The sequence below is a fragment of the Corythoichthys intestinalis genome, chromosome 5, assembly GCF_030265065.1.
Source record: "Corythoichthys intestinalis isolate RoL2023-P3 chromosome 5, ASM3026506v1, whole genome shotgun sequence".
In the NCBI taxonomy this organism is placed as follows: domain Eukaryota; kingdom Metazoa; phylum Chordata; class Actinopteri; order Syngnathiformes; family Syngnathidae; genus Corythoichthys; species Corythoichthys intestinalis.
In genome coordinates, this window is record NC_080399.1 from 34,960,272 (window position 1) to 34,982,477 (window position 22,206).

The window sequence follows — 22,206 nt, forward strand, 5'->3', positions numbered from 1 at the left end:
GGCACTAAGAAACTTCGAGGAGGGTGTTAGGAACCTTGCCACACACAAAAAGTTCAAATGTGCAGCCTGCTTTAAGGCATACGTCACTATCCCCTTTCCCCATTTGTTACAAAGGCGAAAGTCGATTTGAGCGCACACGCAATTACTGGTATCAGGGTAGAAGTTGAAAAACTATCCAAGAAACGAACAATTTTGTCTGAAAGGACAAAAAAGAGAAAAAGCTAGGCTATCCAGTTTAAGCGTGGCGTGAGCGCACTTCTTTACAACACTTGAGCAGGTCATCCATTAGGCAAAACTACTGCTTTTGTCCACTGGCTTTGCCAAAATCACTAAAACTGAAAGTTATCAAGTGTTCCTTTAAGGTAGTTAATGCAAATAAAATCGACTTGTTTTGTGAAAACACTTTAAGAAAGAAATCATCAATGAAGTTGTGTTTTTTATAAGTAAGCCATAATCCAAATTGTTTTGTGCTATAATGTGCATAATTTCAAATGAACAAAAATCTATACCAGAACTATACATGATCTTCAAATACAGATGAAATATTCAACATCATGCTTTTATTTAAGAAAACAATGGAAATTACAAGAGTGTGCTCATTGCTCATATCAGCAAATAACAGGAGATGCATCCCATCCTGTCAGGCAGAAAGGCAACATTATAACACCATTGTGCTTCCATATGAGCAGCTGCCTCCCCAATGTGCCCCCGCCAACATTGTTGGCATTTACGAACAAACCTGTTTTGTTGGTTTCACAAAAGAAGAAAAAAATGATAGCTGCTCCAAGGTTTAAATGTTCTCATTGATTTACAAGAAGCCCAAAGTGACACTCTTTTTCTGGGTCAGCCCAGCAGGCGACTGAATGAGTGAGTGATTGAGTAACTGAGTAACTGACTAAATAACTGACAAATGTCTGAATTACCCCAAAAGGAAGACATTTCTTAAATACCATATGGCTCTCTAGGTAAATACTGCAAAGGACAAAAAAAAAGCATCAAGGATGGCACACACACTAGCTTAATGGAAGGGGAACATGAAAACATTTGTAAAATGGTCAATCATTGGAGTTTGAAAAATTTCCAACCGAATGCCTCATTGCATCTTGTTAATTAAATTGTGTGTATTCAAGCAACCACACTGAAGCTTCAGGGTCTCACAGAAGTTTCCTTGCAAACCCAACAAACGGCAAAAACAGAATTCAGCCATGCAAAATGTTGCGTGCGCCTTTAAGAGCTCTTTGTACCACCCTACTGTCTGAGCCTCGTGCGTTTCTGGGGATCAGCTGTCTTCCATGCTGTACTGCGCAAGGACATCTTTTCCATCACGTTAGAGGGATTAGATGAAGAAACCTCCCTTTTCAATGTCATTTGCGCTTGTCTGAGAAGGAATTCTGGACGGGCAGAAGACAAAGTTTGGATTTGCGAAACTGATCACTTTTTGAACTCTGCAGGAAAACACACCTATTATTCAACGCTGCGGACTGGCAGAAGGAATTGTTTTTTGGAACACTTTTTAAACAATGACAGAACCTACGTCTCAAAGGATGTGTCCAAGTACTTCACTCAACTCTGCCATTCAGTCTTTTTCTCCTATGCCCTATCAGAACAACCTCAGGAAAGTGAAGCAAACAGAAGACAGCTGTCCCTTTCCTATTCCAGGACTTGCTGCAGACTTTTTCCACATGAGAGTGAAAGAAGGAAGCAAGATTCGCAATCTACTGCGGTTCGCAACCGCTCGCATGCAAGGAGAAGGGAATGAAATCCATGGGCGGCCGCAGAGGCAGGTGGTCTTCACAGGCTCGGACAGAGGCGTCACCAAGACCATTACCTGTGTGGAGATCCTCAAACGTAAAGTGGAAGGACTCCACCAAGTATCCAAGCTCTACTACAAGACCGTGAATGAGGTTTGGAAAGGATCACTACACAGTGCACCAGGTATAACCATTCAGAGGACAGTCCCTGTCATCTGTATTCTGCTCTCCAAAGACCCACTCAATCCCCAGGAGCCTGGATATCAGCCCCCCAGGTCAACCAGCGCTCCCACAGATAGCACATGGATATGCAAAACCTCGCTCAGACCGCCTCAGTGCCCAACATTAGCTAAGAGACTCTATCTGGAAAAGTAAAGAAATATTACCTCCAAATAGATTTCTGTACTATTCCCACTCTGGGGCACGAAGGTAAATTTGAATTGATATCAAGAAACAGAAATGGGGAATAGGTGGGGGGGGGGGGTACCTGATAAGGTGGTTTGGACGTTTTTAATTCCTTCATTTTAACGAACACCGCAAAGTCGGTCGAGATGAACTGAGCCCTGTTATCAGTAGCGATAACGTCAGGCACATCCCAGCGGGCAAACGGAGGAAAGGAAGTCCGTGACAACCTTGAGTTAGGCTCAGGACTATAATTATTGGGGCATGAGCTCAATTTTCAGATGCAAGGCGTAGAAATGACTACAGTTTTTATACACTGTCTGTATACCTCCCATTTTGAATGGATTAGAAGTAATGTGCCAATTTAATAATCAATCTCTTGGCGTGAACTGGATTGAGCATTTTACTTGCTGAAGATAAAAGGCTAACAGAAACTGAAGCCTTCTGCCTAGCAAAGCATCGCTAGGGATGAAATCCAGCATTTTCTTATGTCTATCATGTGTTCCAGAATTCAAGCTGTCATTGACTGCCAAGACAATGCAACCAGTGTTGTTAATAACGGTGTTTCTAACGGCATTATTTTTTTCATTAATGAGTAATCTAATTAATGACTTTTTCCATCTTTGTGATGCCGTTAACGTTACTGGGGATGTGAAGGGGCGTGTTACTGGAATTTGGTGGAATGATACGCGAGTTGTCTGATTTTGTCACGGCTTCCTGGCAGAAAGCAGAGCGGGAGGGGGAGGATCGAATATAACTCGATGATGATTGGCTCGGTGGCTCTGAGCACTAGCATAGCGTTCGCGGTCTCGTTAGCATTAGCATTTAGCGTGGCGAGGGTCATTTTAAACTCTGGCAACTTTTTTTTAACATACAGTACATGGCGTCTAGGTGGGTACAATTGAAAATAATGTACTATTTTCTACTGAGTGTGCATTATCATCACCAAGTTGGCGTTGTCCTTGTAGATGCTTCATTATTATATGTGCGTGTACAGTGGGGCAAATAAGTATTTAGTCAACCACTAACTGTGCAAGTTCGCCCACTTGGAAATATTAGCGAGGCCTGTAATTGTCAACATGGGTAAATCTCAACCATGAGAGACAGAATGTGGCGGGAAAAAAACAGAAAATCACATTACTTGATTTTTAAAGAATTTATTTGCAAATCATGGTGGGAAATAAGTATTTAGTCAACACCAAAAGTTCATCTTAATGCTTTGTTATGTACCCTTTGTTAGCAATAACGGAGGCCAAACGTTTTCTGTAAGTCTTCACAAGCTTTTCACACACTGTTGCTGGTATTTTGGCCCATTCCTCCATGCAGATCTCCTCTCGTCTCATCTTCAATGCCCTTGCTGATGGAAGGAGATTTTCACTCAAAATCTCTCGATACATGGCCCTATTCATTCTTTCCTTTAAACAGATCAGTCATTCTGGTCCCTTTGCAGAAAGACAGCCCCAAAGCATGATGTTTTCATCCCATGCTTCACAGTGGGTATGGTGCAGTTAAGTATTCTTTCTCCTCCAAACACGAGAACCTGTTTCTCTACCAAAAAGTTCTATTTTGGTTTCATCTGACCATAACACATTCTCCCAGTCCTCTTCTAGATCATCCAAATGCTCTCTAGCGAACCGCAGACAGGCCTGGACATGTACTGGCTTCAGCAGGGGGACACGTCTGGCCGTGCAGGATTTGAGTCCCTGGCGGCGCATTGTGTTACTGATAGTAGCCTTTGTTACTGTGGTCCCAGCTCTCTGTAGGTCATTCACTAGGTCCCCCGTGTAGTTCTGGGATTTTTGCTCACCGTTCTTGTTATCATTTTGACGCCACGGAGTGAGATCTTGTATGGAGCCCCAGATCGAGGGAGATTATCAGTGGTCTTGTATGTCTTCCATTTTCTAATTGCTCCCACAGTTGATTTCTTTACACCAAGCGTTTTGCCTCTTGCAGATTCAGTCTTCCCAGCCTGGTTCAGGTCTACAATTTTGTCTCTGGTGTCCGTTGAAAACTCTTTGGTCTTGGCCATAGTGGAGTTTGGAGTATGACTGATGATTGATGACACTGCGCACCGTAGACATAGGAACATTCAGGTCTTTGGAGATGGACTTGTCGCCTTGAGATTCCCTGTGCTTCACAATTTTGCTTCTCAAGTCCTCAGACAGTTCCTTGGTCTTCTTTCTTTTTTCGATGCTGAATGTGGTACACACAAGGACACAGGGCAGAGGTTGAGTCAACTTTCATCCATTTTAACTGGCTGCAAGTGTGATTTATTTATTCATTCATTCATTCATTTTCCATGCCGCTTTTTCCTCGCGAGGGTCGCGGAGGTGCTGGAGCCTATCCCAGCTAACTACGGGCAGTTGTTACCACCTTTTATGTGCCACAGGTAAGTAACAGGTGCTGTTAATTACACAAATTAGAGATGCATCACATGATTTTTCAAAGGGTGCCAATACTTTTGTCCGGGCCATTTTTGGAGTTTTGTGTTAAATGATAATGATTTCAAAATAATCCATTCTCTTAATTATGTTTGTTTATTACGTCGTACTGAAAAAAAATCAGGAATTATAGCTAGCTAGCTATAACTATATAGCTAGACCTATGTATTAGATATTTATAGCAACTGTGTGAAAGTCAGTGTGAGATTATGATGATTGTAGTTGCATCTGGGCATGCCCAATCCAATGTCAATAACCCATTGTCAATAGTTGCATCTTGTTTCAAGTAACAATCATGCATGCTTGTGACCTTGTCGTGTGACATCACATGGTAAGATGGCGTCTGTGAGGAAAAATTGACAAAGAAAATGAATGGTAAATTAAGTATTTCTTAAAAACATATGTACGCAATGTACTGGAAACCGAACATTGCGTTATAATATGCATATTGCGTCACTTCATATTGCAATACATATACCGATACAGTGCTGTAAATCAATAAATCTATAGTTCTATTTATCTTTTTAAGTGCCAATAAGGGGAAGGTATGTGTCAGTCAAAATCTTACTATGGACCTGTGACTTTAACCACATCCACCACTAGATAGAGATTATCATATTTATCCATCTATATCATGCTAAAATTAAATTGGGTCACTACTTGACCTTTTATAGGGCTAGTGACTATTTTTGGTAGTTTAAAAAAATTATATATAAGTATCTACATAACTTTAGACCGGGTGACCGCATACCATCAACTTTTGGGTAATGTAGGCCAGAATATTAACATTTGGTATACAAATGTGGGCAACATGACCCAAAATGTCATGTCCATTTATTGTATGTACACACCAGGTCTCAATGAGTGGTCTAGTCTAGTTTTTAGCATTGGGTATACTGTTTAAACTCATCTAGGCTTGCCGCGACAATTACTACATCGATTTGTTGTCCGACAGTACAAACTATCTTTGAGCATTTAATATATTGAATTATCAGCTGATCTGCTGGTTAAAATGGCCAACCATTATGTTTTTCAGGGTGGGATAAATTACATGTAATCATTCATTGACACTGCCTTGTTCTGACTCTCTTTCCTTACCTTGCTGTGTGGTAACGAATTTATTAGTTGTAATAGTCTGTCAATAGGAAAAGAAAAATCAATTATTCTAGCATTTATCACAATAGTTTTAGGAGAAAATATATCATCCTACAAAAACAGTTTTTTGACAAGGCCAAACTCATTTGTCCCAGACAAACACATTTTACAACAACAATTATCGTGGAGTAACCTCTCATAAGCAACCCTGTGGCTGATGCTACTCCACAAACATTTACAGTACTACCAAACATCATGTCACAAGACATCCCCTTCTTTCAACCACCACAGAAAATTATGTTCTTTGACAACATGAACACAGAATTTACTAAAGGAAAGATTAGATTCCCATCTTTTATCAATAAAAAAAAAAAAGTCTGTTCTTTAGTAATATGCAGGGTTTTTTTTACTTTGACCTCTGTTAATTTTGCATACAAGATTAAAATTAATAGTAATTTTCAACTAAAAAATCATGTGACTGTTTTCAAATTTGACTTTTCTGTGTGGGGTGAGACCACGATTTTCCAGAGACCGTAACTTGTGGACAAGCCACAACCAAGACTTTTCGGAGTCGACTAGAAAATGTGGTCTCGAGTGTTACAAGTTACGATGGTATCGATTTTGACGGCTGTATCTTGAGCTCTGAGCAGTGGCACCCCCGGGGGGGGGGGGGGCCAGGGGTGGCCATGGCCACCCCTATAAATTGGTTGGCCACCCCACTGGCCACCCCGCTTGCCAGTATATCATTAGATTGTTGTAGCATCAGTTATGCATTTCATCCCAAATGAATGCATTTATTTTGTTTTGTTAAATGTAGGGCTGTCAAATTTATTGCGTTAACGGGCTGTAATTAAATTTTTAAATTAAACACGCAGTCGCAGTACGACTCACTCGCGCATTGCCGCAAACAGCCTACAATGGCGCTGTGTTACTTATATACAGAGATAAGCGGCAGTGTCAAGTGAGTGGAATAGATACAAGCATTCATTGGTGCCGTACTTTTAATTGGCAAAAGCTTTGTCATCTCTCCCACAGCAACTATAAATATTGTGGGAAGCGACGTGGGGAAGAATGCAAAGGAGTTGATCTTTTTCTAAACACCCTGTAGTGTACCCAACGCAGAGAAGATATAGCATTTGCAGCCACCACACACAGTCATGGTTGCACCACTGCATTTGGGCAGAACAGTTAAGTTGCTACAGTATCATTTACTGAAAGCTCAACAAATACACTAGATGTCAATATTTAGTCACAATATACAAACTCATTTATCCTTTAAGAATTATTTAAGAAGAAGAATTTAAGAATTAAGTCTTTCTATCCGTGGATCACTTTCACAGAAAGAATGTTAATAATATTAATGCCATCTTGTGGATTTTTTGTTATAATAAACAAATATAGAACTTATGTTGAATGTACTGTATATATCTGTCTTATCTTTCCATTCCAACAATAATTTACAGAAAAATATGGCATATTTTAGCGATGGTTTGAATTGCGATTAATTTTTGAGCTGTGATTAACTCGATTAAAAATTTTAATCGTTTGACAGCCCTAGTTAAATGTACACCTTATGCCTAATATATACATAACACAATAAAACTCAAAATGTTGACTGGACAGTTATGGACTATGCACATTAAATCGTTAGTAACATCAAATATTACAGAATACACCAAAGTTTATCAGTAGCCATGTCCTTAAGTCTTTTTGATAGTTTTCCCCTGACCTTTTTACAGCAATAATATAATGAAAACCTAAAATTATGGCTTTTAGTTTTGGCCACCCCAAGATTTTAAGTGGCCCCATCTGGCCACCCCTATGAAAAATTTCTGGAGGCGCCACTGGCTCTGAGCTCAGCATCATAAGACATGAGAGCCATAGATATTATATAAATATTAGACTAGACAGGTTGTTGGCGATCATCTTGCGTCGGGGGACTACTCTATGGGGCCAGCCAATGTAGTTGATGTATAAGAAATGAGTGAAATACTCTTGACTCACTGAATTCTTGACAGATTTACAAGCAGCTTGGTTGATGACAAACTATGCTACTGTAGCCAGGCCGGATGCTTATATATGTTTTTTTTTTTTTTTAATTTAATTTTTTTTTAATTTATTTAAATTATTATTATTAAATATACACGATATTTACCGCATCTCTGACGTTTGTAACTAGCCAAGCCGTTTGAAAGTCGGTTGAAAAGTGAGCAATCAATGGCTATTTCCTGTCAATTTCAAAGTACACACGCCAGTGACGCCTGTCCTTGTTGGTTCAAAGCGCGCATATCACATCTACCCTTATGGATATGATATCCATAGATTTCTAAATCAATTTCGCGAGGGAAAATGCACATGCGCAATAGGAGTTGGTGACGTCGTCGAGTGCGAAGGCGGCGGCGTTGCCTGAGTTTCCTGCTACTGCAACTGACCGGTTGGTCGCCGTCTGGCTGTCCTGCATCATGTTCAGAGCAGCCCTCCGCTTGTCTTTCTCCGGCGTTCGGAGTTTGACCCCTACGAAACCAGCTTGCCAAGGTATTCGTCCCCATCATTTCTCAGGTCTCGTCACTATTGGAGCTGAAAGGGTTGATCACTGTAACTATAACCCTATCGGCTCATGTGCTAGTTCACGTTAGCGAGTCTAACTGGTCAGATACAATTACTCTAAAAACGTCGGACTCTCCTTCACGTAGAAGAGTGGGGATACAAACTATTAAGTGCCATTCCAAATGTGACAATAGGGCGTTCTGGCTTGTCAATGCCTGGTTGGTTCGCTCGGTTCGCGCCGTGTCCTTGCCGTGACCCAGTTGAAAGGCTCATGTGTGCGGCCTAGTTGTAGTGCTGCTAATGCTAACTCCTTGAACCAAGCGAACTCGAGGCTGCTTTATCACCCCTACCAAGATGTCACAAAATGTATGTAGGGTGTCAATTGTCCTTACGTCACGTAGACTTCACTATTGATTAATTTAATAAATATGATATGTGATATTGTGGGCACTTCAGTCTATAAGTAGGACGTCCTTCACTGCAGGTTTCTGTTGGAATTGGGTAACTTTGTGGACAATAGACAGGTCTTTTTAGGAATGTTTTTGTTGTGTTGAATATTTTATATGAAGGTTCATTTTTCCTCTAGCCACCATACTGCTCTTGTACACTTCACTGTGGACGTTGTGCCCTTCAGTATTCTCTGTCGTGCCACTAAAAGTGCATTATGTTAATTCATTACCGCCCATTGACAGCGATAGACGTCCAATTCATTCAAACATGGAGGGACTGGCAGTGACTACCCATGTTTCAGTGCCATTCAGTGCAAATGTTCGCTGCTAACCTTTCCAGCCAAAATGGATTGGACGCCTAGCACTGTCAATGGCATCCAGTCAGTTAACCGTATGATGAATGTTATTTATGTGTCGTTCATATCACAGGCTTGTTGGTCTCAAGGTGCTATTCACATGGGAAACAGGAGACCGATGAGGAGTTTGACGCACGCTGGGTCACCTACTTCAACAAGCAGGATATCGACGCTTGGGAGCTGAGAAAAGGTAAATTATCATTAGATAACTTTTTTTCTTAAAGTCGGATCTTAGTGTTTTTGACTCATCTTGGGTGCAGAATCCAGAACAGTTTTTCACTACCACGTCAAGGTTAGCATTAAGATTCAATTTTTTGGTTTAAAAAAAAAAAAAAAATATATATATATATATATATATATATATATATACACATACATACTTACAGTGGTACCTCTACGTACGAAGTTAATTCGCTCCAGGACCTTGTTTATAAGCAGGCATGAAAATCACTCACCTTTCGGCAAAATTCGCCGTTTTGAAATCAGAAAGGGTGACCTACGTGAATTGTGTAGATCCGAGGAGAAATTTTTTAGGGGGGAAGGGGGGTCGTAAGTGCATCTAACTAACGAACAACATGTTTTATTGAGGTTGCTAAGCCTGTCACGATATACAATGAGTCCATTTATCGCAAGGTAAATAAAAATGAGGGCGGTAATTTTTACGGCTGCGTTTTATCACTCCGTGTGTGGGTGTAGATGACATGAGACTCCAGTTGTCGTGTCCAGATGTTTATTGGTCAACAACACGCCGTAGAATTACGGTTCACACATACAAAATTAGGAAACACATCTATATTAAACACTAAACCTTAGCATTGCTACACTGAGACTAATGGGGGGGAAAAGTCAACTTACTTTAGCCTTCTATAAAACATTGGCAGTCTTTTCCAAAACGGAAACTTGCGGTTAAAAAGTGAAACTTCAAACATGAAAAGTCACTGGTTAACAGCATTTGCAAACGAAAAAATGGGGGGGGGGGATTCTATTAGTGACACCACAAGCAATGACGAAAAGTGCTTTTTGCGGAGTGTAAAGTTGTTGGCGGTTTAGCTCCCACATACTTCAGAATTAATACTAATATGTCAATACTATAATACTACAGAATTCAGATTTTACACTAAGAATAACTTTAAAATGACACCCTTTTTAAAAAAGAATATGATTGGCAATTAATATTATAATTATTATAATACTATTATATATAGTAGGATACTATAATAATAATGCTAGACATTTCTTTTATAATAATTGTTTTGAATCATGTTTGAAAGTAGGGGTGGGCGATATGGCCTTAAACATGTATCACGATAAATGGAGCAGATTTATCTCGATAACGATAAATGACGATAAAGTCGTCCAAGCGGACTGTTATATAATTTGAAAATCTGAATCAATGCATGAAATACAGATTAACAGTTTCTTGTTGATTTAGTTACCAGCATTCAATTTGATATATTTAACAAATGTACATGCAGTCTAGACATTAGGTTTATACAAATGAATTGTAAACAATAAGAATTCAAGTATGAGCATTTATAACAGAGTGTATGGCTTGAACAATGTACATTGTCAAAATCGATATGCCTGTGCAAACATGTCATTGTAACACAAATGACTTGCAGCTCGAACAGTACACTTCAAAAAGACAATTTATTGTTAATGGCTGCTGTGACATAATTATTCAATACAAGTGTTTACTTTATGGTTTCAGGGTCCCCCCCCCCCCCCCCCCCAGTGCATTTTTTAATAAATGCACACATACTGGACTGTCTCAGAAAATTAGAATACACAATATTCTAATTTTCTGAGACAGTCCTGTATATTGTTCTATGTAAAGGACGTCAGCCAAGGTCGGCCCCCCACATTTTTACCACGCCAAATCTGGTCCCCTTTGCAAAAAGTTTGGACACCCCTGCTTTAAATGGTGGATTAATGTACAGGACTGTCTCAGAAAATTAGAATATTGTGTATTCTAATTTTCTGAGACAGTCCAGTACATGAACCCCCAAACAGACAGACAGACAGACACACATTAAAGCTATATTGATCTTCTGCAAATGAAACACTTAAGATTTTATGATAGAAATAATGACACAGAATTAAACACATACAGAAAAATAGCTGGGGCCATTTGTGCTTTATGCTGAATGCTTTACCATCACATAAGCTATCAGAGAAATCACACACAGTCAGATACAAAATAACGCGACATAGTAATTGCTAGATGCAGTCCATGCCCAATCCACTCATTAAATTCAGCCGTTTCGACAAGGTTAGAGCCGCTATCCGACTCCATCACGTTCATTTGTAGCGTTGGCCGCTAGCGGCCGCTAGCGTTAGCGGCTAGCGTTAGCCTGTGGCCTGGCTACCAGTAGAAAGCACTGAAAGCACCATCTCCGGAAATTGTGAGAACAAGGGAGGACAGCTGGTGAAAGCCCGTCTGGATGCCACCAAGAGTCTATTAAATGTCGGGTGAAAGTTTGGCGAACCTCCCTTAAGCCACACTCATCACGTTTTGCTTGTAGCATTAGCTGCTAGCGTTAGCTTACCGGGCTTCTGTTTGATTGGCTTCCTGATGATCACGTGACTCCCTACGTAAGTACATTCACTGCTTTCTTAAAGGGGAATGAGCATAGACGAACAACACAGAGTCAAAGCGGGATGAAAAGACTATTTTCTTGTTTTATTAATTTACCGAATTTACCGACATGGTCAAAATTACGTCGGTCATCGTGAAGAATTTCGGTGACGGTAAATTTTCGGTTTACCGCCCAGCTCTATTTGAAAGGCGAAGTTACTGTTCTGAATCTGCACATTCCATTGTTTCGCACTAGTAAATGCTATCAGCTAAGCCTGCACAACACATCGTTTGAACATTGCCATCACAATGTGCGCATACGCAATAGTCACATCGCAGGATGTGCAATTTTTTTTCCTTTTTTTTCAACATTTAAACTTTTGTTTTACTTCATGAACGCAGCAAGTGTGCAGATCCTGGATTGAACTGAGTTATAAAAACTAGGGCTGATGGTGCCATTTTTCAGATCATCAGAATTTAAAAACAACATACAGTGGGGCAAATAAGTATTTAGTCAATCACTAATTGTGCAAGTTCTCCCACTTGAAAATATTAGACAGGCCTGTAATAGTCAACATGGGTAAACCTCAACCACGAGAGACAGAATGTGGAAAAAAAAAACAAAAAAAAATTTACTTTGTTTGATTTTTAAAGAATTATTTGCAAATCATGGTGGAAAATAAGTATTTGGTCAATACCAAAAGTTCATCTCAATACTTTGTTATGTACCCTTTGTTGACAATAACGGAGGCCAAACGTTTTCTGTAACTCTTCACAAGCTTTTCACACACTGTTGCTTGTATTTGACCCATTCCTCCATGCAGATCTCCTCTAGAGCAGTGATGTTTTGGGGCTGTCGTTGGGCAACACGAACTTTAAACTCCCTCCACAGATTTTCTATGGAGTTGAGATCTGGAGACTGGCTAGGCCACTCCAGGACTAGAGCTGGGAATCTTTGGGCACCTAACGATTCAATTACGATTAAGATTCAGAGGCTCCGATTAGATTATAAAACGATTATTGATGCACCCCCCCCCCTCCTTTTTTTTTTTTTTTTTTTTTTTTTTAATTAAATGTTTTATACATTAGTTCCAAAATTGTTCAAAAATCCTCTCAGGCTAAACCAAACTACTATTTCAGTATCAAGTTAACATATAGCAGTAAACAAATATACAAAAATAACAGTAAATAAAAAAACTCCAGTCCCCTTTCTGTAACAGCAGCTTTAAACTACATTCAATTCATTTAATGTTGTGAATCAACTGTTAAAGTTGTTAAAATTGCTCCCGTTATTCCATAATTTCCCTTTTGTCTACTTTTGACATGTGAAAGTTTTAAAACTATTTTTAAGATAGATTCAAGTCAATATTTTACCGATTTAGGAGTATTTTAGATAAAAAGTTAATTAGGTTTGCTTGGAAGGTTCGCTACAACAGCCTTGCAGGGAAGTGTACTGCTTTAAGATGGCGGCCGTTTACTAGCTTTTTGTAGATGTGCTGCTCACGCTACCGAATCAGTGGTACATCTAGTCCTATATAAATGATATCTACCATTACATTATGTGGATGACGTACAGTGTAGCAGCTTTTCGGCAGCAGTCAGGTATGTTGTTGTGTTTTTTTATCTCGTGGCATGAGTTGAGCTAGAGCCGTGAGTTGAGCATTGGCATTACCCGAGGGGCCGGGTAATGAGAAGCATGATGTTTAGCTACTCTCGCTGCGTTCTTCCTCGTTGCGCCCCGAAGACCGCGCGGCGCGCTGAGTGTGTTGTACTTCCGCTTTACTTGGCATATTTCATTAATCGAAATTTGGATGTTTGTGAATCGTTCTGGAATCTTCCACGGCCGAATCGCGAATAATCTAAGAATCGGAAATTTTGCACACCTCTATCCAGGACCTTGAAATGCTTCTTACGAAGCCACTCCTTTGTTGCCCTGGCTGTGTGTTTGGGATCATTGTCATGCTGAAAGACCCAGTCACGTCTCATCTTCAATGCCCTTGCTGATGGAAGGAGATTTTCACTCAAAATCTCTCGATACATGGCCCCATTCATTCTTTCCTTTACACAGATCGGTCGTCCCAGTTACCTTTGCAGAAAAAAGCCCCAAAGCATGATATTTCCACCCCCATGCTTCACATTGGGTATGGTGCAATTCAGTATTCTTTTTCCTCCAAACATCAACCTGTGTTTCTACCAAAAAGTTCTATTTTGGTTTCATCTGACCATAACACATTCTCCCAGTCCTCTTCTGGATCATCCAAATGCTCTCAAGCGAACCGTAGACAGGCCTGGACGTGTACTTTCTTCAGCAGGAGGACACGTCTGGCAGTGCAGGATTTGAGTCCCTGTCGGCGCATTGTGTTACTGATAGTAGCCTTTGTTACTGTGGTCCCAGCTCTCTGTAGGTCATTTAGTACGTCCCCCCATGTTTTTCTGGGATTTTTGCTCACCGTTCTTGTTATTATTTTGACGCCACGGGGTGAGGAGGGAGTTGAAAGTCCGTGTTGCCCAACGACAACACCAAAACATCATTGCTCTAGAGGAGATCTGCATGAAGGAATGGGCCAAAATACCAGCAACAGTGTGTGAAAAGCTTGTGAAGAGTTACAGTAAACATTTGGCCTCTGTTATTGCCAACAAAGGGTACATAAAAAAGTATTGAGATGAACTTTTGGTATTGACCAAATACTTAATTTCCACCATGATTTGCAAATAAATTCTTTAAAAATCAAACAATGTGATTTTCCGTTTTTTTTCCACATTCTGTCTCTCATGGTTGAGGTCTACCCATGTTGACAATTACCGGCCTCTCTAATATTTTCAAGTGGGAGAACTTGCACAATTTAGTGGTTGACTAAATACTTATTTGCCCCACTGTACATTCATGTTTTTCTGCTTCATGCTCATACAGCACCACAGTGTCTCAGTCTCCCTCCTGCTAGGCGGCGCGACCAAACTGTTTTTCTTCGTCAACAGTGCAGCTATCCCGAACGGAGCTATTTAAGTTATTTGGTGAAAATTTTCTCGTTTTAATATCGCAATATAATATCGCAAACTCCCCAAAAATTGCAATAATAGTTTTTTCCAATATCCTTCAGGCCATATCAGCATTTGACCTCAGTGTTGTTCATGTGTGATTAATTATTGTTATTTACATGTTTATTTGTACTTTAGTAAAGAATTTAAGTGTTCCAAAATGTTTTTGTGAATTAATAAGCGTCAACAAAAATTTCATTGCTAAATTAGTAATTAAAAAAAAAAAAATAGTCGACTAATTGTAAAAATAGTCGGCTGACTAATCGGGAGAAAATTAGTCGTTTGGGACAGCCCTACCGGAACATTTTTCCTCCACACCCTTCTCACCTTTTTAACCCCCGACCCATTTTCATGCCTGTATAAGTCGAACTGGTCGTATGTGGGGCAGGATTTTCCCATAAGAATACATTATAATTCCATTAATTCGTTCCACAGCCCGAAAACTTACACTAAATCCTTAATAAATAGTGCTGGTACTATTACAAATGGCAATTACACTTAGCAAAACAAATAAATTATAAATAAAAATAGATGATAAAGACCTGACAAAGCTGGCTATCTCTTTGGCGATGTTACCGCAATAATAATTGTCACTTAACTTATAAAGACTAGCGAACGGTGGTTAGAGGGGGACCGCGGAGATGTATTGTTGAGCCTGTTCACGGATGCGCACCCCACGCTAATATTTTTCTATAATTTGCATCTTCATTTCAATGGTAAGCGTCACCGTTTTCCTTGTTTCACCAACCTTTTTTGAAACCTGTGTTGATTTCTCTCGCAAAAAAATCAGCCGTGCGTCCGTCTGCGGTGTTGTTGTCGTATTTCAAGCATGTCGTCGGATGTAGAAACAAATAGCGAGTCAAATTTTATGTTGGATGCCGAAAAGATCGTGTGTCGAAGCGATCATTGTACTTGACACAAGTGCAAGCTGTATTTAACCCTTTTACACCTAAGTCTATTTTGTCTGAATTTGCATGTCTGTGATTTTAACTTTATATTTCAAATAAAAAAATGTTCGCAGTGGCCAGGTTGGGTCCCTTTTTTCAGGACATCATAACCTTCATGTCCAAACTGTTGTTTTCTTCACTGACCAATTATAATCAATATTTGGACCCAAAAAGAAAAAAAAAATCCCCAAATCTTTTGTCAAAATTTGTAATGTTGATGTCCCACTGACGACCAAACATGCTCGACCAACCGTTTTGAAGCCTGATAATATTTATTCAACATGCTAGCAAATAAGACTGAATAGTTTTATGTTTGACAATTCAACACAAACAGCATATATGGTCATAGGCGTTTTTGGCTTTTACATATACTGTGGTCAAAACAGGTTCTATATAGTGCAAAATAGGCTTCACAGATGATATGGGTAAAAGTTTCGCCGCCGACACGTTCGGTGTTAAAGGGTTAAGAAAAAAGTATTGACATACACTGATATATGAAAAAAACAGTCATTACTGCAATGTTTATTTGCCACTACAGTGGTACCTCTACGGGGTGGGGTCGGAAGATTAAAAAAAAAAAAGTATATTATTATTATCAAGTGATTAACGTAGTATGGGTGTGCCAAAAATCGATTATTAGATTGTTGTTGTTCTTCTGTGCTCGTTATTTTTTAGAGCGAGACTGGAAAAGAGACAGGTCATTGCTTTTTACCTTTCAGTTGTCCAGCAGTAGGTTTAAGTCGTGTTAATTCCATTTGAAGTTTTGCGTTGTTTGGTGTTGTACAAAAGTTATTCCAGATGCAGAACGTGTAAAACCAGGATTAAGTACAGCGGTAACACTACAAACATGCGAAATAGTACAGAAATCTGTGATAACAAAGTATATTGGTTAAAAGAAGTCTTATGTCTAAAGACACTTGTTTCCAGAAAATGTGGAATTCATTCCACCAGTGTAAATTTTATTGTATTGTTGACAGAAATAAGTACTGCTGTATGAAACAGCTAATGTTTTAGCACCTTCTTGTGAAAAAGAGCATTTTGTTTTGTATAGGCATGTTGAGAAATAAGTACTGCCTTTAATGGTTTATGATTTTGCATTTTCTTGTAAACTTTTTTCTTTTTTTAAGGGCAACTTTTTGTTGTATGGGCATGTTTCCATTGTTCCTGTTGAATCATTACGATATTTTAAATAAATAATGGACATAAATTTGTTTGGCTACTTCATTACATAGTAATGAATGACGCATGGATAATCATGATCATCGTCAATACCGTGATCATCGTTCAATAATCAAATCGTAGCACCCTGAATCGTAATCGAATCGAATGGTGGGGTGCCTCCAGCAGATCACTGAAACACAGTGTGGGTTGAAAAATAAAAGAATAAAGAATAAAAGTTCATACACTCCAGTAAAGCTGTTGCAACACAAGGGGCGAATGAAAAGGACGCTGGGATACACACATACAGTCGTGGTCCCTCTTAGCCAATTGGATGCCAGGAATGCTAGGGAATAGCCAATGGCAGAGCAGCTATAAGTATGATACATTCAGTGAACTCTGGGAGCTGCGAGGATCAGACATACTGTATTTTTGCCTTTCGCATCCTGAAATGTGTTTGTAACAAGATGCAATATTTTCCCGTGGAGGCGTGCGTGTCTTAACCTGAAAATTCTGTATGTAGATGTTTATAAGTAGAGGTACCACTGTACATTTTGCAATAGTACATTCATAACAAGAGTAAGGCTGTCAAAATTATCGCGTTAACAGGCGTTAATTAATTTTTTTAATTAATCACGTTAAAATATTTGACGCAATTAACGCACTAGGCCCGCTCAGACAGATTTAAATGTCAGTACAGTGAAAGGCAAACTTGTTAATTGTGTTTTATGGAGTTTTTCCGCCCTCTGCTGGCGCTTGAGTGTGACTTGCATATGTTATGTGGCGTAATGTCGCCCTCTGCTGGCGATTCAGTGCAGCTGATTATTTGGGTTTCGGCGCGCTTTTCTGACGTGATTATATGTCGACGCGAACTCACACTAGTAGACAGTGGTATTCAGACCAGCTAACGTCCGCATCCAGTATTCAGTGGCAGTTCTCATAGCCCCATCACACTGTTTGTGTCTAATACATGCATCACTTGTGAGTTATATTCCTCCTTTGTTTATATTCATGAGCATTAGATAGTTATTGATGATGTGTATTTGAATTTGTTCACATATATGGTGAAATGCAGTTACATTGTTAGATGCTTGTGAGCTAATTGGCTAGTCCTACTGCTCAAATGGACACGTGTGTGTACATTTTATGTTATTTTGTGATTTATGCAAGTTATTGACACATTGCCTTGTTATTTTCAGTTTTACAAAAATACAAGAAACGTGCTCCTGTCAAAAAGAGATGACTTCAGTAAAGCCCATGCAACATTGCCACACCGTCTGATTTCTTTTTGGAACTTATGTTCGCTATCTGTCAATTTGTGTACTCACACACATTGAGGACAGAATAGGGCTACTAGTTTATTTTTTGATTGAAAATTTTACAAATTTAATTAAAACGAAAACATTAAGAGGCGTTTTAATATAACATTTCTATAACTTGTACTAATATTCATCTTTTAAGAACTACAAGTCTTTCTATCCATGGATCACTTTAACAGAATGTTAATAATGTTAATGCCATCTTGTTGATTTATTGTTATAATAAACAAATACAGTCCTTATGTACCGTATGTTGAATGTATATATCCATCTTGTCTTATCTTTCCATTCCAACAATAATTTACAGAAAATATGGCATATTTTATAGATGGTTTGAATTGCGATTAATTGCGATTAATTAATTTTTAAGCTGTAATTAACTCGATTAAAAATGTTAATCGTTTGACAGCCCTAAACAAGAGAAGAAAAAATTTGACATACTAGAAAAAAACCACACAATTTTGGAATAAGTCAGCCAATTTAGTTTTAATCAGCAATCTAACTCAACACTTCTTTCCAAATTATTCAGTCTAATTGAGAGATCACAAGAAAACAAGCAAAGATTGCTACAAAATGCGTTAAGACTGAGACCTACACACAGAGCCATAAACTTCCATAAAGTCACAGTAGTGCTTCATGTTGTTTTGTGTAAGTTTGATCATGGTTACATTCTTGTCACGTAAGAAGTTGCATTAAAAAGTTGCCCCTGTGCGACAGGAAACAAGATATTCATTAGTGTGTGCCATGTTGAAAAATGTGCATTTCATCTGCCACGATGCATGTGTCCAGGAATGAACACGTTGGTTGGTTACGATCTGGTACCCGAGCCAAAGATTATTGAGGCGGCGCTACGAGCTTGTCGGAGATTAAACGACTTGGCCAGTGCAATCCGAATTCTGGAAGCTGTCAAGGTGAGAGGGCGTGCTGCTTGTCGCCATTTGTCTGATTATTAACTCATTTGCTACCAAAAACGTATAAATACGTTCTATTTTTATTTGCTTCAGTGTTCCAAAAATGTATTTATAAGTCTTTTGCGTGTTTTTTTTTTTTTTTTTTTGACAAGAGGCCTCTATAGCAGACATGTTCAAAGTCCGGCCCGGGGGCCAAATGCGGCCCGTGGTCTAATTTCATCCGGGCCCCAGCCTCTTTCATAAAATCAATAACGTCTGGCCCGCACACAGACTTAATGAATTGGTCAGCAGCACTGCTACCAGCATATGAAATAGCTTACACACTAAATGCTTCTCATCATTTACCCATTAAAAGGCAGCAGCACTCTAAACAACATTACCCAGTGTGACCTTTTACTCCCAATTTTCTAAAATGGCGACAATCAACAAAAAAAAGACAGTTGACTGCGACGGCCGACGCTTCAAGAATAGGTGGAAATTGGATTACTTCTTCACTAAAATACGCAACAACTGTGTCCCCCTCATTTGCAAGGAGAAAGTCGCTGTTTTTAAAGAGTTCAATGTGAGGCGATATGACCAAACAAGACACACTACACTGACTTGTACGACAGAATTACAGGGAAGATACGTAGCGAGAAATTGAAGCAACTTGAAGCTAGTTTAATTTTACAGCAGCAGTATTTTGCAAGAGCCCGAGAGTCGAAAGAGAACGCCACAAAGGGTAGTTGCGAGATTGTTGAAATTATTAATTAAAAATAAATAATAAAGCAATGTGACACACATAATGGCTTACTTAAATTTGTTTAAATATATTTTTCTATGTAAAGGACGTCAGCCAAGGTAGGCCCCCCCACATTTTTGCCACACTAAATCTGGCCCCCTTTGCAAAAAGTTTGGACACCCCTGCTCTATAGGTTCCGATGTACCTAAGATACAATGCACAAAGCTCAAAACCCATCTTAAAGCAAAAAAAAAAACTGGCCACTGGAGGTCAGTAGCGCATTTGGTAAGAACTCATCTCTGGCCAAGAAAGGAAGTAAAGAAAGATAGTCAGGAAACGGAAGTTGGAGGGATCTTGTGATGACGCGTGACAATCTGAGAAAAATGTGGCGAACGATCAGAACAAAAAAGGCAAACGACACTGGAGCAGTGTTTTGAAAAGAAAAGGAAACCATCGTCAAAGAAGGATTTTTAAAAAATCTATCTTGATGAGACAGACGGTGATGTCAATAATTACACAATGCTCATGGTGCTGAAACCTATAAAATCAGTCGCACCCAAGCGCCAGCAGCGGGCGACAAAACACCAAAAAACACAAGTAACAAGTTGATATGACACTGCTGTCATTTTAATCTGTGAGCGGGGCATGTGCGTCAAATGCGTCAAATATTTTAACGTGATTGATTTTTAAAAAATTGATTACCGCCCGTTAACGCGATAATTTTGACAGCCCTAGTGTAAATAAATTGTTACTTTGCGATCAAAAGCTCTATTTGTCTTGTTGTTTGTTATTTTGCGGAAAAACATTCAGATATTTGTGATGTCACATAAGCGAAAAATAGCTGTGTTAGAGTCAAAGTTATGTTTGAAATGTATGCTTTCACAAAAAGCTCAATTTCTCTGTTTTTTCATCAGAAATTGGAAAATTGCTCCAACTAAGCTATTTTCTCATGCTGATTTCTAAACAATGGGAAAAGATATGAACTTTTTTTCCTGCTGAAACAATCTTTCTTTTGGTGGGTTCCATTTTTATATAGCAATAGAACAGAATTTTTTGTGGGCCTTGCAAAATCAGTCAAACTCCTGTAAAACGGCCGGGAGCGAAGGGCCTTGCTCCGGTAAAAATGGCTGGGAGTGAATGAGTGAAGCTGGTCCTGTCAATTGCTTCAACAGGATAAAGCCGGGCCGCACAAAGAGATCTATCCATACCTTCTTCAAGAACTTCGGCCGACATTAGAGGAGCTTGGAATTTCTACACCAGAAGAGCTTGGCATTGACAAAGTATAAGTAAGTTCTTTGAGCTAGTACTTTCATCACTCTCCCACTAAATGTCTGTTTACTGAACTTCTATTTCTTTGTTTTCCAGGTAAAGTGGCCGTGGATGTCCTCAGAACGCAGAATCTGTGTACCTACATGTTTGCCTCATCTGTTTATTTAATTTTGCCTTTATGAAGTTCTTTTGCTTGTAAAATATTGATGAACCTAATAAAGGACAATTTATCTGTAACGCAGCTCACAAGTACTTCAGAATAATGGGTTTAAAAGTGAAAATTGCGCACTTCTGGAAAGAATTTGTGTATTCCAAGTTGTTTTGTGGGAGACGGCACTTATTTGGATGTGCTTTCGTGAGGTTTGCTTGTTGCCACTAGAGGTCAGCATTTTCACGTTGTTAAAAAGCGATTCGACTGCATCTGTTAGTGCGTTTTCATTCACTGATCAAATAAACATGTTCAAATGGAACATTGGCTTCCCATTGTAATCAATCAAAGACGTGGAAAAGCTATAACCAACATTTTCGTCAACTTTTATTTCACTAGTTCACTATCTGTGATAGAGGTAGTCGTCCAATCTATTTTGACTTGGAGGGCTGTGTACCCTCAAGACGTTTATCTTCATTAATGTGTAAAATCACTACCAGAGCAGAAAAGGCCTCGGTGGCTCCGATGCAGCACCCTCGTAGAGTCGCATGCAATATTCTATCAGGGTGTCCAAACCAGGGGCGTCACTAGGTTTTAGGAACAGGGGGGGCTTTGCCCCCATGAGTTATACAGGATGTAAGTGAATGTAGCGTACAGGCACAAAACTGCACAAACAGCTAAAGGAAAAAAAAAGACTGAGAATTTATATATGTATATATGGATATGTATATGGCAGAAAACACAAGACTGAAGCAATTTCTGCTCTTGCACTCCTCTTTAAAAGAAACTGCTGTATTTTAAGCCAAAACAACTGTTGTATTTGATAGAACAAAATGTCTATATGCTGCCATAGCAGATTTATGGCGCATTAAGCCCCCGAACTATTTTTAATTTGTCCGTTTTACCCTGAAAAACCCCCGTTTACAGACGTCGCGCAACTGCTTTTGTTTCATCCCAGACATAAAATGTAGGTAATTAATTATATTTATTGTTCAAAATGTCTGTCGTTTTCGCTTAGAATCATTAATTGATGTCTCATATTTTGTTTAAAAAAAAAAAAAGACTTAAAAAAATTATT

At 39.2% G+C, this 22,206-nt stretch overlaps 2 protein-coding genes across 2 annotated transcripts; both read left to right on the forward strand.

Annotated features, from left to right (window-relative positions):
- The first annotated feature begins 35 nt into the window (after positions 1-35).
- Positions 36-6,300, forward strand: LOC130916499 (ribonuclease P protein subunit p25-like). The gene has a single exon (XM_057837271.1). The coding sequence runs from the start codon at positions 1,521-1,523 to the stop codon at positions 2,124-2,126; it is 606 nt and encodes a 201-aa protein (XP_057693254.1). The 5' UTR covers positions 36-1,520; the 3' UTR covers positions 2,127-6,300.
- A 1,754-nt stretch (positions 6,301-8,054) lies between these two features.
- On the forward strand, positions 8,055-22,206 carry LOC130916775 (cytochrome c oxidase subunit 5A, mitochondrial). Its single transcript, XM_057837740.1, has 5 exons — positions 8,055-8,224; positions 9,115-9,231; positions 18,869-18,990; positions 20,884-20,997; positions 21,077-22,206. Exons 1-4 carry the CDS (start codon positions 8,152-8,154, stop codon positions 20,995-20,997), a joined length of 426 nt encoding a protein of 141 aa, XP_057693723.1. The 5' UTR covers positions 8,055-8,151; the 3' UTR covers positions 21,077-22,206.